This window comes from Tyto alba, unplaced genomic scaffold (assembly GCF_018691265.1).
Source record: "Tyto alba isolate M040663 unplaced genomic scaffold, T.alba_DEE_v4.0 Super-Scaffold_1, whole genome shotgun sequence".
NCBI lineage: Eukaryota > Metazoa > Chordata > Aves > Strigiformes > Tytonidae > Tyto > Tyto alba.
The window spans coordinates 165,468-185,000 of record NW_024881261.1 but is presented as its reverse complement, the minus strand read 5'-3'; the positions used below and the strand labels follow the sequence as shown (position 1 = coordinate 185,000).

General features: G+C 34.3%; 1 protein-coding gene across 1 annotated transcript in view; it reads right to left on the bottom strand.

The window, feature by feature from the left end:
- Nucleotides 1-19,533, bottom strand: part of CFAP46 (cilia and flagella associated protein 46) — a 95,683-nt gene that overhangs the window by 5,221 nt on the left and 70,929 nt on the right. Inside the window, exons 43-56 of the mRNA XM_033001301.2 lie at nt 18,676-18,855; nt 16,876-17,043; nt 13,851-13,948; nt 12,486-12,565; nt 11,916-12,061; nt 9,977-10,098; nt 9,466-9,548; nt 8,178-8,342; nt 6,415-6,491; nt 5,772-5,832; nt 5,645-5,680; nt 3,986-4,088; nt 2,664-2,776; nt 261-342 (exon numbers count right to left, since the gene is read on the bottom strand). Coding sequence (XP_032857192.2) covers nt 261-342; nt 2,664-2,776; nt 3,986-4,088; nt 5,645-5,680; nt 5,772-5,832; nt 6,415-6,491; nt 8,178-8,342; nt 9,466-9,548; nt 9,977-10,098; nt 11,916-12,061; nt 12,486-12,565; nt 13,851-13,948; nt 16,876-17,043; nt 18,676-18,855 — 1,514 coding nt within the window. The remainder of the gene's footprint in view (nt 1-260; nt 343-2,663; nt 2,777-3,985; nt 4,089-5,644; nt 5,681-5,771; nt 5,833-6,414; nt 6,492-8,177; nt 8,343-9,465; nt 9,549-9,976; nt 10,099-11,915; nt 12,062-12,485; nt 12,566-13,850; nt 13,949-16,875; nt 17,044-18,675; nt 18,856-19,533) is intronic.

Here is a 19,533-nt window from a genome sequence, read left to right as displayed (position 1 = left end):
CAGAACTGGGAGGTATGTATAATGTAGCAAGATTTCCGTGTCATATTTTCTTGATCACTGCCTTGTAACAGACCTTTCATCCTATTTAGCCCTATGTATAGAATGAAGCTACAAGAGGCTAATTTCTCCGTTAGCTGTAGATATAAGCCCTTCTAAATGTCGAAGTAAATAAGAATATTTACAACTCAAAATTTTAACTTTGCTCTGAAATAAAAAAACCCTACATTTTGTGGACTTTACTGAAATAAACTTTATCCTACCTTTTGTGGATGCCAGAGTTTGTAATTCTTTGGTAACTTTGCTTTGATCGCACCAGATCTAGAAGTATCATCAAATGGCATTCTGGAAAAAAATATATGATAGCAATGGTATTTGCACTAATAATAATGCCCAACATAATAAACATAAGTAAATCAGACCTTTCTTAAGTCAATTACTTTCTTGAACACAGACTAAACAACTAGTATAAAATTTATATATTTCAGCCAAAATTGACAAGTATTAATTAAAAGAACATTAATAAAGTCATCCTAACATTATTTGATGTAACTTTGCTACACTTCTCCACAGTCTTTTGCAGGTTTTTTTCCTGTGCCACCTTGGTATAACTAATAATGATTTGTAATCATGATTGTACAATTAATGAATTGTAAAACAGCTTAAACCCGTTAGTTACTCTCCTAACCCACGCAGATGAGAAGTAAATTACCTTTCTGCTTGGAAAGCCTTTGATATGCTTGAGACCTACCATCATGTCTCCCCTCAATATGTCAATCTTTCTTCCTAAAGTATGTTTTTTATGCATATATATGTATGAAAACATACATATTTATTAACAAAACTATGCACACAAATCTGCGGTATAGCCTTCTGACCACTCTTAATGTTTCCACTAATAATTTCTTCAATATCAGATCTATATTCTTCTCCAGTTGAGACCCTTGCAAAACAGTGTAAAGCAGAGTGGGGAATTATTTGATATATCTTGCAAATGATACTCCTGTATAATTACCCCTATACAGACCTTAGGGATTTTTTAGGGATTTTTTCCCCTAGCAAGATGACTGTTTAATTTGTAATCCACCTCTCGAATCTATTCTGTAATTCTGCCCCTTAGGCAGTTATTTCATAACTTATTGATGTTTAACCGATATTTCTGCTTAAGTATAACATTTTTCTCTAACCATTCCTTAATTACCTCCTGCTAATCATTCCCATAAAGCAAGGTTAATTTGCATTACAATCCTGCATTTCAGGATTTGCTGAACAACCTCATTCTCTTTCTCAGCCTAGTCTCAAACCCAGATTCAGCAATGATATATTCTATTTCATCATGTAAATGACCAATGACAAAACTCGATAATATTGGATCCAGGTTAGAGCCCTCAGAAACCTCAGACACAGTTCACAGTTATTAATAAAATACTTCTAACATGAAGATTGGCTCTACAATAGATTAAAACTCAGTCTGAAAGACAACAGTAATTTTACCAGCTAACAATTAGAAGTTGTGTAGGTTGTCAGAAAATAGAACAGTTCTTTGAGGACTAAAAACAATACAATTGACATTAGTTTATTCTCCATTAAAGGAAGTAAGATGGACTGAAGAATTAATCCTGGCATATTTTAAGATCAGGACACAGGGGGAGAGTTAACAACATGCTCAGGAACATTCCAAAAGTTATCAGACCTGTAAATATTTGGCCTGCAGACATTTGAAACCTTGTTTTCAAGAGTGACCAATGTATATAGGAAGACATATTCTTGATTACCAGACCTGTAAATATCTGTCCTACAGACATTTGAAACCTCATTTTCAAGAGTGATCGATGTATATAGGAAGACATATTTTCCTGATTTTCATTAATATTTACATATACATGTTTAAATCACTTGATAATCAACGCTTCCTCAAGAAGCTTCATGTTGCTTTTCAGGGCTTTACAACCTGATATATACTGTCCTCCTCAAATTTTACTTCTCAACACAATATAGCAATATAACAATTCAGCTACTCTGACAAATTCAGCACAACTCCAAAGTTGAGCTGCTTCCAGATGTGTGAGGGGAATAGGAGGAGAAAGGAATATCGTGAATCAAAAAAAGCAGACCTGAATTTAAGCCTTATGCTACAACACAAGAAAGACTAATTAGTCATGAAGAAGCAGAGAAAAAAAAAAAAAAAAACAAACCTTCTCAGTCTACAAATGCTCCATAATACCAGAGTAACCATTCAGCATTAACCTGGTCTTGAAAGACAATTCTGCTTTGCCTGAGTGGAGACTGAGGAATTTTGGAGAAGTGGTATTGCAGAGGTTGTTCTTAACAATGAAAAATACTTTTTCATCAAGTACTAAATTCCATAGAAAACTAGATAAGTTACTGGGAAAAACAACAGGTGTTGACTCAGTTTTTGGAACTTAAGAAATTCCAACATTTGGAAGTGGAAAATGACTAAACTTAATTGTGAGGAAAAAGAAGAGAGTTGTGCAATAGAATAAAGTCTCCACAATGCAAAGTTTTTCCAATTAAAACCCCAGATCTTTAAAAAAGTCCCTACTTGCCAACATCAATACTGTGATAATGATACAGTATGAAATAAACACAATTGGAAACCAAGGGTGGTGTAATTAAAAAAATATTTTTCGATTTTCTTATCTCACTTGGGATGTTCATAGCAACCAGTCTGTTGAGTAAAATATGAGACATGAATCTCTCCATCCCATAGAACAGAAATGCACTACAGTTTGTCAACAGCTGCTCCCATTCGGCTTGGCTGGTAGGAAGGAAGAGGAAAGCAAGGAAGTTACTCTTGTGTTCATATTTTACAAGAATATTTTCCAGAAACTATCCATAGCAAACACTTCAATGTTATTTACTCCAGAAATATTTATACAAAAAGTCAGCATGCAAAGCAAGGAGATAAACAAGACTGCAGAATTATATGGAAAGTGTAATAATTCATATAGGCTATTAATAATAATTATTTTAGTACAAAGATATACTTAGTTTAGTAACATCGCATAGAAAATAAGAGACAGTGTATTTTTAGATAAATACCAGACTCTCCTAAAAAAAATTAAATCATCAGTGTATTCATTGTACAGCTTTGAAATAACAGTATTTAGTCTAACAGTCAATGAGAGAATTCATGTATGCACCCATCAGGATATGAAGAAATTAAGTTTTGAAAAGAGGTGAGAATAATCAGCCTATCTGGCAGAAAAACTATGCAATTTGATAACAGGTGCCAATCTTTGCAATTGTTATGAAGAAACACTAGAGTACCTACACAGTGATTTTACCTATGTAGAGAAGATTTCAAATGACCAATTAAACTAGTGGTTATAAAGGAAGGTCTGGTGATGACTCTGTTGATACATTTACAGGACTTGTCACTGCTTAACCTCTTAAAATCCCTTTTATGCCTCTATAGCTATGATCTCAAAAGTAAAGTGCTTCTATAAAGTACAAAGTGTGTTTAGGAATAAACTTTATAAAATGGTATTAGCTTCATGATCAGATGTTTGAAATTGTAAACTGTGAGATGCACCCCTTCACTACTTTGCATCTGAAATCTGTGCACCAATCTTACAGCTGACTCAATGTGCATAGAGATGCTATAATTTTTAACATTTGGATTTAAAAATGGTTATGAGCAAAGCCAGAAATTACATTTATGCTCACATACAACATTCATCAAAGACTGCACCAGCAGGCTTTTTGTCAAAATTGTGTTATCTATATATACAGCAACTCAGATGCAACCAATCTGACTAAATCACTTTGTGGTGCTGTATTTCAGATCCCTAAAATATTCTGTCTACAAATCTAAATATGCGTTGGAAATCAAGACAATGGTTAGCTATATGTTTACGAGCTCAGCAAAATGTGACTCTATTTTACAAACAAAGCCTCCTGGAATAAACACAATTTTAAAAAAGAAACACGGATAAAACATGAAAGCAGATAGAATATTACAAACCTTGGAACATGTATATTGCCAACAACTCCTTCCCACTGTAGTGTAAATGGGTCATGGTATTTTTCTAGGATCTCCTTTATTATTTGGGAAGGACTTAAAGCTTCTGTAACAACAGAATTTCATCCTTATGAGCTTAACATGCTACAAAGGACTCTGGGCAATCTTAATTTCAATAATTTTAAAAAGACAATATAATATTTGGGGGGTTCTAGGCCATCATTATATCTTAAATTTTTTTAAACCTAAGTCTGGCTTTTCAAACTGTAGCAATTATGAGATTTTCCAAGTAAAATTGTTTGTAATTCCCATTTGAAAGGTGTATTTTACATCTGACAAGGATTTTTCAGTAGACTGGTTAAAAGCTTTAAAAGAACAAAGAAAAAATTCTAGATGCCTTGAGGAAAGTGTAAAGAGTTGAAAACATCAGCACTGCTCAAACAGTTCTGTTCCAGAGGCTCAGGGAAGACTTAAGTAGATGGAGAAAATAACTGAGTTTCCAGAGCCCTGATTTCAACAAGCAAGGCTCCAAACCCACCTTCTTTGGTTGATGCCCCAAGCCTGTCGGGGTTTAAGAGGCATTTGGACAATATCCTTAATAACATGCTTTAACTTTTGGTCAGCTCTGAAGAGGTCAGACAGCTGGACTAGATGATCACTGTATGTCCCTTCCAACTGAACTATTCTATTCTATCCTCTCTTCTCCTCTTCTCTCTCCTCCTCTTCTCTCTCCTCTCTCCTCCTCTCCTCTCTCCTCTTCTCTCTCCTCCTCTTCTCTCTCCTCTCTCCTCTTCCCTCTCCTCTCCTCTCCTCTCCTCTCCTCTCCTCTCCTCTCCTCTCCTCTCCTCTCCTCTCCTCTCCTCTCCTCTCCTCTCCTCTCCTCTCCTCTCCTCTCCTCTCCTCTCCTCTCCTCTCCTCTCCCTCTCTTCTCCCTCTCCTCTCCTCTTCATTTTCATTCAGTGACTACTGCCTTGATAAATACATTCCAAAATGAAATAACAACCCTCTCAAATATCCTTATAGGGCTGTTTGTGTCTATCATAGCACCCTTCACCTTTCAAACAACTGCAAAAACTTTATGTTACACATGCTTTATTTGTAGTCTTTAGCTTGAGAACTGCTGCATAAGTGCAGTGAGTCCAACTATTTCTGTCCCGGTCCATTCCCACTCAGTACTGTTTGTGCCAAGCCCATTCATAACTTTTAAGCAAATTTCTTGTAAAACAAAGAAGATCATACAAAACATCATATCCTTTCAATTAACCTATATCCTTCCTCACCCTACTGATATTGTATCTTAATGGCATAAATTTGAAAAATTAAAAATGCTATAACAAGTTCTTGAAAGTAAGCATGTGTTTTTAATTGAATTACATAGTAAGAAGGATTACTCAAGTAATCATTTTCTTGGTGATATTAGGCCATTATTTTGTGATATGAAATAAGTAATAAGACAATCTAATTTCTTTCCTGAACCTGAAACAGGTTATATTGTTTCACTGATGTACCATTTGACATGTGATAAGTAGTACTGTTCTGATGAAAAGCTAAGTTCTTTTGTCAACATCTTGATGTCATGACTTAATTTTCTGTTACAAAAATTTCTAAATTCCATGGTTAGTTTACGGTTAGTTTACGGAGAAAATATTTAATAAATATTACCTGACTCTCTTCCTTCATTATAGGGGTCCACAATATCTGATAAACAGTTAAGTATAAACAATGCAATGTAAACAACAAAAAAGAAAGTTTAACTGATACACTTAGTTAATAGTCTGTGAAAGGATACATTTAAAATTATGGGTATCAACAGGCAAGCAATTGAAGAGTAAATCAGGATTAATTGGTGCCTACAATTAAAAAGAATATATATTCTATTACATGCAGAAGTCTCAATCGAATATTAAAAGTATTGAATTCCCTGTGTCACATAACTAAAAAAAAAATGTTCTAAAGTTTTGAAGTAGGATTAAAAGCAGCATGATACTCAAATGTCAACGGAAATTAAAAGCATAAGCTGTTCTGCATTATCTACAATGCATATACATATATTACATATATACATACGTGTGCACATATATATAGGTATATATGCATACATACATATATTTATAAAAATATGTGCATACACTATATAAAATATACTATATTGCTGGGGGAAGTATTTTAGTAACTATAAGCAACTCCCTTGGTATGTTGTTAAATATGTCATATTTACACAGAGAGTATGATTTTTCAAAGAAACAATAATTCTGTCATTATTGCAAAATTAACAAGTAAAAAAATCATATGGCCTCATGAGATATTTATTCAGCTTCAACATTCTAGCATATATAATCAGCTTCTATACAAGCCACTTGTTCTTTAACATTTTTTACACAAAAAGAAAAGCTACTCCTATTGAGTTTATTTTTAAAATCTGGAAAGTTCACCGTTTTGACATTCTTCTGATGATGAGATTTTAGTTTTGTTTCTTTAGATATTTCAACATCTGTTTTAACTTCAGCCTCTGTGGAATTGAAAATAACAATTTGGATTTTTTAAAGATACAGGCAGTTTTAGATAATACAACTTTCTTGAAGGACTACTTATATTTGTTATGGTGTAATAATAAGAATTTAAACTAGAAAAATAAAAATTAATTTCACATCACATCAAGGCAAGGACATTCCCCCAACCCTTTTGTCTAAAAATAACGGCTTGAATATAGAAAACAAGCACAAGATATGATCCCATAGACATGCAAATGCTTCATTAAATTTCTGATTTAGGACAGAGTTGAAAAGTGACTACCAAAGCATTTTCTTAGCTTATTCACTGTTGATGTTACTGGAAAAACTGAAGCTTCCGTGAGACATACAGAGATCGAAAGGGGAAAGAAAATTTCATATTTGAATATGATTTTTTATTTCTTTAAGATATTTTTAAAAAGCACAGAAAACTGATTTATTTTTCTCACTATATATATGACTATCACCCAAAGTACATGTCTCAGCCAGTTATCACTGGAGTGCATTGCAAGTTGGTGGAGTTTGAGATATGCATCATTACTCATATGGCTAGTGTTTCTCTCCTCATTCAGTGACTACTTTCATAGTTGCACAAAGCGAGAATTTTCAACTATGCTTCCTCTCATTTTTACTCTTCTAAAGTTATGCAACCATAAGAAATTTCACTTTTAAAAAGGGAAAACCATAGATGTTCTAAAACTCTTTCTAACAGTCCTGTAACAGTATATGAATGTGTATGTAGACTAAAAATATTCTTATATCAGATTATTCACAATTCCTTCCCTTTAGAAAGGAGGGATGAAATGGAAAAGCACTAGATATTACAGATATGAACACAATACTGAGCCTCTCTGGAACAGAATACTTTCATGGTAGAGAGTGAGATTTTCTAAACTTAGCCTATTTTTTAGCTTAGGCCCACTAGCTTTAATAAATTGAGTTAAAATGTGTTTTTATCTATGTATGAACAAAACATGACTTCAAATTTTTAAATTCAGTACTAGAAGGTATATTTGATTTATACAAAAAAACTGCTTAGTGCCTGCATTTATTACTCACTTTTAGAATAAATAAGAAATTAGTTTCAAGATGCCATAAGGACAAGTTTACCTACTGTACAACTACCTCACTTAACAAACTCATTTCACTGAGTATAGGGTGTGTCTGCAGTAATGAAAGAAATCCATAAAGTCTCTGCGATCTGATTTTGCTCAGGCATAGCACAAGAATTGCAGAGTTGACCTGAGCGCTTAAAGTAATCTTAGCTATACAGTGAGGAAGTAGCTCAAAGATTAAATTTTTTTTACATATGATATTTTGAGCAAAGTCTTAAACTAATGTTAAAGAAAATTAACAGAAGCTTGAATTCTTATTTCAGTTTTTTCAGTGTAGCTGAAAGAGTTTAAGAGTTGAAGAGTTTAAAGAGTTTAAGACCATACTTGTATAGTTTTACATACTTCTTTAATATGTAGAGGTTATTTTAAATTACCTCGCAATGCAACTATAATCAGCCTGTGCATTACTTAAATAAGTCTACTGCACTATCTATTCCATCTACAGTACTGGAAACCTAGTATGTGGCAGTCTTCCAGTAAAATATAATACACCATTCATATTATTTAAATGTTAAGTATCTTGTTCACTGCATCATCATGATAATGAAAATAATGTTTATCTGATAGTACCTGACTCAGCCAGGTGTATTCGATTGTAGAGAATCTGGAGAGAAAAATCTCTGGATACCGAACTTATTCCTTCCTCTTTAAAGATACTCAGAGCTTCCAAAGGCAACTCCATAAATAATGTATCTCCTAGCAGTACTACACACAATCCTAAATCCATAGATGTACCTGAACAAATGTGACAGAACATGATTGAGATTTAGTAGTTCTCAGTATGTATATAAATAATTGAAGTTAGATGTAAAAACCTAAATTTCCTCCATTGTCTGACACCTGAATTCCATTTTACTGTGGATTAAGTGCATTATAGAAAAATACGTCTTTTGATACCGTTACCCCTAAATGTTGTCAAACTTCTATGCATATACACTTGTGAGCACTGATTCTTCAGAGGGAAAAATGTCCCTGCTTTAATAACGAACCATGTCAGACTGAAGTCCAGGTATATGCAATGTATCTAAAAAATTATGCTTGGAAATGCAAAATTGCCTTATCAGTGTTTGGGTAAACAGTATAGAGTTGTAAAGGAGCTCTTATCCAGTAATAACTGTGCCTTTCTGTAGGAAAGTTTTCATTTCTGTTACTTAGAAAAAAAGTACTGAATATCATTATGACAATATTTTCCTGTTCTACAGAGAAACAACAAATACATGGAAGACAAGCTATTCAGTCTTTGCAGAATGACAGATGCAGCCAGCTGCCAGATTGCAGAAAGAAACTCTGACAGGTAAAAGCAAATGCAAATGTGTATTTTTTTTTTTAGTAATTTTTAATTGAGAAACTTCACTGCTCCCTACCATAAAGCAAAAAACTCATCCTCAAAGCAAGCCATGGACTTGATTTCTTCTTCTCCTGGAACATGTTTAGGGACATATTCCAGAGGTTGGTTTGCATTAAATTAAAGCAAACAGCCTGTGAGAGTCCCTGAAGTAAAAAGCAGGAAAAAACCAAACCAAAGAGAGATCAACAGACTTCAGAAAGTTCTTTCTTTTGGTCCTTCTCCTGAAAAGACTGATTTGTAACAAAGCCATTTTATTTAGCTATCTAAAGCTAAAGTATAGTTTGAAAGACTGTAATTACATGCAGAAGGATAGCTCCATCCAGTGCATAAATAATCTCTTTGGAAGTATACTAAAATACTTGGTATAGAAAATATACAGACAAAACCATTTCTAAAGCCTTTTTCTTCTCACTGGCTTCAAAAAAACTGAAACTAAAATGATGGAATTTTGATATCTGTCCATATACACACACACACACGTACATATATTGTACTCAAAAGAGCACATACCTCGCATTCTAGTGTGTTTGGTATCCTTAGCTTTCACTTTTATTTTTCTTGATTCAGTTGCTGAAACTGATGTGCTCTGTCCTCTGGGAAAAGGAATTACAGTGAAAATACTACCAGCACTAATACTTATGTAAACAAAAGTTTTCACAAGCAACACAAAGACAAGACTGCCTCAGTCTCAATGAAATTTTACACAGAGTATTGTGAGAGACATCCATTTGGAGTTCCTGTCCCTTCAAAATCCCATCCTGAACTAGCTAAATTATAATGATTCATCCTGAAATCAATATTGTATAACTTAAGCTGGAGAACAGTGCTTGTTAGAAATGGTCATTAGACTATCATATGGTTCAATCCTCTTAGTCTTGCGTATCCTGGACATACTGTCTTTCAAGATGTAAAAAGTTCATTCAACCAGGTCTATTCTTGCTAAAACCATTCCTGTATTCATAGAACTTGAGTCATCATTCTATGTTCACAAATAGAGATAAAACAAGTCTAAATGTCTTACCTGACATCAGAAAAATCAAACTGTGACAGCACTGGTTTCAGATACTCTTCCATAATTTCTAATATTTCAGTGAAATCTGATGTCAAATCATGTCTGTTATCATCTAATTTCTCTGTTGGAGTCTATCACACACATTACAACAGAAAACAGAATACTTACAAAATGCTATTTAGCAAGGATGGAGGGTGTATTATGTTAAATCAGAGACTAAATCAAATAATTTGAAACATTATAAAATGGAAAATATAAATATAGAAAGTCAGTTTCAAAACTGCTTCACTTCAAAATATCACTCCTATCAGCATTTTGCAAAATATTTTAACAAAAGAATCAGTATAAGATGTCAATATATATTATTTAAGCAATTAATATACTTCTGCAATTTTAATGCAGAATGGCAGGGAAGTCCAGCAGAAAGAAAAGATAATGTGGTACTCCAAATAATGGGAAGAAATTGCAAGATGAATGTAGAAAAAGCAAGTGAAAGTGTGTGGAGAGATCAGTGGAGTCAATTTAGGAATAAAAACAAACAGAATGAAGAAAACAGATAAGGAGAGCATAGAATCATGAAGAGGATGACACTAAAACCCAAAGCTTCTAAAAGGCAATATAGATGGACATAGAAACAGTAACTGGAAAAATGAGCTCAACTAAATGGCAAAGGGTGTTGGTATTAATGAAGGGACTTCTCACCCAAAGCTCTGTTTATGTGCCTCTGTGCAGGCTGCACACATAACTACTGAAAGTTGCAACGTGTGTGCATTTTTAAAACCTAAGCTACTTTCTTCTTTTTTTGTCTGTCCTACATGACATTTTCTTATAACCTTTTTGTTTACTACAGCAATCTTTACGTAACTTGCCATTAAAACAAAGGCTGGCCATGGACAAGAGAAAAAGTGATCAACATTTCAACCATCTGCAATAATCAGTATTTTAACTGAGAGAAGATAACATGATAAATAAACCAGAATTATAATTCTAGACCCAGATGTGTCAAAGCTATATGATTAAAACAATGGACACTTGTACAGAAAATTCAATATTATCTATATCTTTTACCTTTATATCAGTGAAGGAAATAAGTCTATACCAGTATATTTAACTGTGAATTTTGATTGATACTGAAAAAACTAAATTTTATCTAATGGAGCAAAAATTAAAGTAAATTAGAATACTAGGATGTAGGCTTGTACATTTCATGTGTAGAACACTTTCTGTCACCTTGCAGCTTAAAAGCTTATGTGAAAGTCGCAGACTTTCCCAGTGTGTATTTATGCTACACAACTTGTGTTCACTGATTGGGAAAAACAATGTCCTTACAGAACTGAGTCTTCTTGCAGTAACAGAAAACTTTTATCATTTAGAATTTAAGAGTGTTCATAACTACAAACTTGGAATTCCAATGAGATGTGTCCTTGAATCAAAATTTTGTGACTAACAGACTTGGATCAACTGTGTCCAAATAAACAGCTATAGTGCAAAATAAATTTTGTGCCCTATGAAGAAACTTTCTTGTGTTAGAAATCAGTAACAAATCTCTGGCTAAGATAGTTTAATTTTGATTGAAGGGTTGAGACCTATGATCCAATTTTTTGGGCAGGGGACAGCTGGGGCTTTCGTGTGATATGAAAGACAATGTATATTTGCAAATACAAATCTTAGAGATACAGCATATTTTCAAGTAAATTGATCTCAACTGCATCGATTTTCAGTTCTGATAAACTCCTGAACATTTCAAAGCTGCTGAGTGACACTGAAAACAGTAACAGAATAACACACTAAGATCAAATTTTGAAGCAGAGTACACAGCATTTAGCAACTGTGAAGACTAGGGATGTTACACTTGGAATAAACTTAAAAATCTGCAAGAGTGTTTATGATAGTTTTTCAGTACATGTTTTCCACCCTATTTTTAATAAAAGGTAATCAAATACATTACCACATCTGTTTTGGAGACACACTCATGCAAGTTTTGAATGACAGTCTGTTTAAGATGACTCTTCATCTTTTGCTGCTTGTAAAGGCGCACTTTTTCCAATAAAACACAAAACGTATCGGGATTCACAGGAAATCGACAAACTTTAGCTTGCAGTATTAAAAGGAGGATAACATCATATTAGGACTCTTTTTGATACATCATATTTGTACTTGAAGAAATGATTTTACAGAAACCATCAGCTTCTAAAGCCAAAGTAATCTTTGAAAACAAAATAACTGTTTATATATATATATATTTAGCACAAAGTATTTACAGTAATGTACAACTATTTATCTATAACAAATTTAGCCTTCAATTCTACACAAAAATTCTGTAAATTATTACTAGATACTTTATATCTGATAATGAAACGTGTATTTAGGTATTTACTTTCCTCTGGTATTAGTAAGAGTTACAAATATTTTTTAAATTGTTTTAAAATTTTACTGACTGCAACAGTAAAAGATATAAGCCTTCTCATAACATCAGTGCAATGCTTTTTTTAATTTCTTAAATATAAGAGGCACTTACCCATTGGCTGAGTGGGTTTTCCTTTTTGCTGTGCAGGACTTACTTTTGGCATCTCAATCAATGAACTGTACAAAGTTGATCTATGGAAAGCAGAAAAGTGCTGAGTATATTATTTGACTCTTCAGTCTTGTTTATATGAAGAAAATTTATTAGATGAAAAATTATTACCCTCTAATTTAATGTGCTCACAAATACTTTCAAGATGTTATATTTGCTTTCACCTTGGGGTGCAAAAACCTGCAAAATCTAACTGGAACAAATAGAGAGCTGTAAGAAAATGTCCTGATTTGGGCTGGAATAGAGTTAATGCTTCTTCTTAGTAGCTAGAATAGTGCTGTGTTTTGGATTCAGTATGGAGTTTGGTATGAGAAGAATGCTGATAGCACACTGATGTTTTCAATTGTTGCTGAGATTTCAGGGACTCTCCAACTTCCCATGTCCTGCCCGTGCTCAGGTGCACAAGCAGCAGGGAGGGAGCACGGCCAGAGCACTGGACCCAAACTGGCCAATGAAATATTCCATATCATGTAACGTCATGCTCACTATACAGAGGAGGGGTGGCTGGGAAGGGGCTAGCTCTCGCTTCCGGGATTGTGATTGCAGGATATTGATCTTTTGGGATCACTGGCCGGGAACGGGCTGGGTGCCAGTCAGCAGGTGGTGAGAAATTGCATTGTGCATTGCCCATCTATTCTTTTTATTATTGTCACTGTTTTATTTTATTACCATTATTAAACTGTTTTTATCTCAACCTGTGAGTCTCCCTTTACCCCTCTGATTCCCTCCCCCATTCCCAGGTAGGGGAAGGGTGGGCAAGTGGCTATGTGGTGTTTGGCTGCTGACCAGGTTCAAACCATGACAGTAAAGTTCTATCATTGCTATATATCCAGTAAGATAGATTTTTATTTGTTCCATGACAATTGTTTAAGACTTTTCACAACTGGTGAAGGAAGTCAGTTGCTACAGCTCAATTTATGAGTAGTCACTAATTAGGCTGCAGTACTGAGATCATTTGTGGCTTTATAAAGCTAAATATGGCCCTTCCTAGCATTTTCAAGAGCACAAGAAATAAGAGCTGGAAGCTATTAACAGAATTTAGGAGGATACCAAGAATGGCCTGAAACCTTTCAAATGACCCCTGGAGATTTAAGAGACAATTAGGGAAATCAAAACTACAGAAAAATGTACAGCTTTGAGCTGCAGGCAGTTTTATTTATATATTAATTTGTTCTCTATCCTAAAACTGAAGTCTAGCAAAATTAGAAGTAAAAGGCAATAAGCAACCAAAATAGTTATTATTTACAAGTAAAAAAGTATGACATTTGTAACAAACAGAATGCTAAACCAAAATGATGAAATTTTTACCTGTCTTCTGAATGCTGGAGAATAATTATGTAGAAATTAGATGGCAATTCATCCATTATATTAAAATGTTCAACAGGAATACAGAGATTTCTCCATGCCTGCAGAATAATTCAAAAGTAGCATTATTTTAATAGATTTTATAAACCCCAATCTCAGTTCTTTCATCAGAAAATTTATAATAATTATAGAAAAATGGGTGCTAATATTAAAAAAAATAATTTAAAACAAACACTCAGCGGTTGTGCCAGGACAGGAGGCTCCATCCAAACAACAGGAAACACTTTTTCATTGTGAGGGTGATCGAGCACTGGCACAGGTTGCCTAGGGAGGTTGTGGAGCTTCCATCCTTTGAGATATTCACAAGCCATTTGGAAATGGTCCTGGGCAACTGCTTCTAGGTGGCCCTGCTCGAGCAGGGGGATTGGACAAGATGGCTTTCAGAAGTCTTTTCCAACAGTAAACATTCTGTATTGGTGTGATTTTGTGCAGCGGAGAAGAATTTATAACTATTATTTAAAACAAATTACAAATACAGTAACTTATTCCACTCCTCATAACGTGACTTTTTTGGACACTACACTATGTGTGAAGTTAAAATTCTATCAAATCCTAGCAGAATATTAGCAAAGGAAGGAAGCATAATAATTCATTGTAACATTTATGCTTGTAAAAGTCCAATCACAATTTTGTTAAGAATAGATACCTCACCAAAAGGAACTATATAAAATTGTATTGGATTTACATGGCAAGGTTTTGGTAGCGGGGGAGCTGCAGGGGTGGCTTCTGCGAGAAGACACCAGAAACTGCCCCTGTGTCGGACAGAGACACTTTCAGCCACCTTCAAGACCACCACTGGCCAAAGCTGAGCCCATCAGCAATGTTGGTGGCACTTCTGTGATAACATAGTTAAGAAAGGGTAAAAACACTGTCCAGCAGCTGGAAGAAAGGAGTGAGAAAACTTGAGAGAAACAGCTCTGCAGACACTGGGGGAGGACGTAGAGGAATCATGAGTGAAGATGAGCCTAGGAAGAAGGGGATGGGGAGGAAGAATCATTTTTTAGTTTTGTTTTTATTTTTTGCTATTCTACTCTGTTATTAATTGACAATAAATTAATTTCCCCAAGTTGAGTCCATTTTGCCTGTGACAGTAATGGGTAACTGATAGCCCCGTCCCTATCTTGGCCCATGAATTTTTCATTGTATTTTCTCCTTCTGCCCTGTTGAGGAGGGGGAGTGATAAGAACAGCTTGGTGGGCACCTGACAACCAGTACTAAAAATATATACCACCCTTTTTGAGAAAATACAACCAAAATCAATCAAAAATCTCCTAGTGATTAAAACTCCAGATGAAAAACTGGTCCTAATACAGATAGGACCATAAATATTTTTTGAGACTGCTGCCTTTAAGCATGTGTGTTTATGTGGTTTTCAGATTGAAGTTTTATGTGCTTAAGCACACTAGGTACACTCTGGGTATACCTACATTATCAAGTGGTACAGCTCATCAGGAACAGAATTATACACTGTACACTCTTCACTGATTTTTACTTCAGAGTACCTCTGTACCTCTGGATTGACCCACTGGACTGAATGCCCACTCAATGTGGCTTGAGTGCATCAGAGAATCCAGTTTTTGTCTAGGAGGAACCCAGCTCAAACAGTCATTGTACCATGATGCAAACCAAAGCACTGTAAGCAAGGACAACTGGGAGATTCACTTTGAAAGTGCTTTCCTGATCTGAACTAAAAATCTCAGCTGAATTTTAAGAAACACTAATATACCCTCAAAGAGAACTACTTCATTGCCCCCTTTTGATTTCTTGCATCTCATGCTGCCTGGAATCATGTAGTTCAAGAACGCAGCCATGAACAGATGTCTTGATTGCCACCTTTTCTTTCCTGAGCTACTGCAGCAGGTACAGACATGGTGAGTGTTTATGAATGTTTTCAGATAGGATATCTGTTACCAGTTAGATACTTACAGCAACTCAATAACAGCAGCTTTTAAACAAAATATTATCCTATTCCTTCTGCTAAATAAGATAATACAGCACATACAGAGAAAAGCTGAAGCAGTACCCTACAAACACATTTTTTTAATCCTGTATTGTATCTCTGCTTGCCATTTTGTAAATGCTTAATCCCTGCCAGTTAGAGCTAATCCTTTGTATCTAACTTGCAGGCAGTTTTGAATTTCATTAATTTCTAATATAGGGTCTTCCAGTCTTAGTTTTGGTATCCATTTTTAGATCTCAGACATTTGAAGAATACACAGTTCTCAGCCAGTGTAGACCAAAAGACAGAGAATTTATCTCCCAGAAATATTTATCCATGATTTTCTCCAGAACTACAAATTACACGAATTACATTTTACTGGTTGGTTTCTTTAAATATCCAATTTGAAACATCACAGTTGAGTTGATGCCCAGACTAACAGATAGAGTGCTTATTAAAAAAAAAGAAAACAACAAACAAACCCCAAAACCAATCAGTCTCTTTTCATAGGGTAACACTTCCATGGGCACCTGAGTATCTCAAGCAGGATGATTGGATACTGTCCAGATGGTGACAGGAGTCTCTGTTGCAAGGGTCCTTTACAATGACATCTTCAGCTGGACTGAGAGAGACTCACATGGATTAATGATTTAAGTGCACAGATAGCACAACTCTGACCTCCAGCTATACCAAATTGTAACTGTAAGACAAACTGGAGCTGCATCCTTAATATCTAACTTAAATTACATAGCTCATGCCACACAGATAACCTATCATAAACAAAACCACAGGACAGTACAAACCGTACTAATAAAAATGTATTTCAATTCATGACCAAGTCAACCCATGAGTCAGATTAAGAAAATAAAAAAGTTTCATAGAATTTAAAGAAAACAGATGAAATATTATTTAATTTCAGGAATAACTGAAATTATATGTATCTGTGTATATATGTATGTATATGTCTTTCTGTGTGTATTTATAACATACATATAAACCTCTAATAAATACCACATCTCAAAAAGTTACCATTGAAGTAGCAGCCAGTTGCTGTTCCACATTTTGTAGGAGATCACATCTGTTTCTGTTTTGTTTTAAATGATTCTGAAGATGTAGTAATGCTGCCAGCTGAGAGCTGCTGGTGTTAGATGTAGCTGATAGAAGGATACTCTTCATCATTATAGATGCTGAACAGCTCTGTAAAATTTTTAAATCTATTTATTTTCTGTCCCCAAAATAATATAAGTACATATATGCCCTATGTTCGTCATAACATATGTGTGTGTATATATATGTTAAAGTCTCTTGCTTGAAAGGTGAGATGGATTAGCAAAAAAAATGTCTGCGATTTGTGTTTACAATCTAATATAAACAATCTGGCAATAACTTATGAAGATTTCTTAAATATGAAGAGCGAGAATTAACTTCTTTGTCTACATTTATCATTTACTGTTCCTGTATTTACTCATTTAAGGTCTACATGGAAAGGTAAATGCCTGTTTTCTGAACTTAGCTTTTCAGGTAAGCTGAGTCTATTCTGTGTTTCTGTGTCTTTTACTGTATATCCATCACATTACACGTTTTAACAGACTTCCTATAAAGAGCAATGTAAAGGGGAAGGTTTTATATCACTTTTTTTTCAGCAAACATACCAATCCTGTCCTTTGAGCTGATACTTGCTAAGAGCTAAAGCACCTTTTTTTCTTTTAATGCAGTTGTCACATTAAAAAAATGCAATTCCAGTTGACCTAATCAAAAATTCCACAGGGAGGCTTAATATTGACATGAAGTGACATTTTAAAGTTTTTTTTGTTGTTATTGGATTGGTTTGTTTTTGTGTTGTTTTTTTTTTTTTTCCCCTCAATATAAACCTTTCTGGGCAGGATAGGCACTGAATTAGCAAGATTTTTTGCCCAGTAAAAGACATGGTTTTGGTGCCTTGATATGCGTTCCACTTAGCTTGCTCACTAAAAAGAATGACAGCAAACCATAAATAATATGATGTGCTGCAGGAATACAGGAATAAAGGATGAAACCACAAAACCCAGTATTAGCCATTTTGAGTTATCAAAAGACCTGTCTAGTCCATTCTACCCATGGGTGGAGGTATTTGCAAATCTAAGTGTTGGCACAGAGGCAGGTTCTTGCTGTCTGTCATAATTTCCTGTGGTTGCCTTGATGTGACAGGAAGGAAATTAGTATAAGGTACAGCTCTGTGTTTCTACAATAGAGATGATGGTGTAGCAAGTATGCATTATTTGTTCCTGATGTAGGGAATATAAGACTTACAGCCATTCCTCATCTTCTCCGTGATGAAGGCACATACTTACATAAATGTTTCATACACCTTCAAGCCATCTATGGGACCATGCTGTGTAGGTGTTGATTTGACAAACTGAATGTAAACCTTTCCTATCTACTTCAAAGTAATGAATGAACAAATCCAGAGAAACATTTTTCAAATTATTTGTTACGGAAGGACAAAACTGTGTTTTGTGGTAATGTCTAATCTTAGCTAATCACATTATAGTAATTTATTAATATTAAAATCTTTTCACATATGCAGTCATCAGTGAAAACATCAAGTCAAACACAACAGATAATAGAATTGTTTAAAGGCCACTGATCAAACATTTTAAACTCAGCAAACATATAATATGTTTGATTATCTATATTACTTGTTAGTGCTTATATATATCTGTACATTGTGTATTGTATGACCAATTTTTAGGCTCTGTGCCCAAAAATCTAAAAAACGTCTGTTTTTCTTATGTAACTTAAAACATATCTTTTATACTGGAAATAAGCACAATACATTAGTTGCATTACCTGATGAAGTGCCAAGAACTGGCTAGTTGAAACTGGATCAAACTGTTGAAAGCATTCAACTATTTGAAAACTGCTAGAAGCCAGTACATCAGTAATATTATGACTGAATGCAATACCCATAGAATGTAGCAAAGCTTCACTGGATTGAGAAAGATATTTCTGAGCCAACCTATGCTCCTTCTAGATGATAAAATATAAAAAGGTTTCTATTAAAATATGTATTAATATTCAATATTTTTTATACATATACTAGTGTGTTACAAAAGATTATTACTTTTTCATTACTAATTTTAATGCTTTTTCTCCTTTTTAAGGTATTTACTTAATGTATGATCAAAATATGCAAATACAGATTAATTATCGAGCAGACACCAGTATCTGTTATAAAACATTAAAAATGAAATGTTTTTCTACGATACTTTCTTTAATATAAAATGTGCACTTAGCAGAACAGTATTATAACAGTATATATCCAGACAATATGAGCCATTCAGAACAAAGGAATTTTCTGTCAATTCTCAGTACAGTTGCTTCCTTTGGCAGATAATTATATTTAAAACAAATAAAACTGCCAATCTCTTATCTCAGGTATTTCTTGATTATACAAGCAACACAACTGTACATTCCTAATTTCTAGTGCTTTGAACTGCAGTAGTTAACAGAGATCAGCTCACCATACAATACAACTTAAATTTTGTAAGAATTCTGCAAATGCTTTGTGATTGAAGTTATTTCTTTCTTTGCACTCTGCAAAATGTTATGCTCCCTTAGAAAGGCAAGTCTGTGAAGCAGAGAAAAAGCTGCCTGTTCATATTGTCCTGGATGCTACATGTTTCATCAGTGGGAAACCAATGAAGA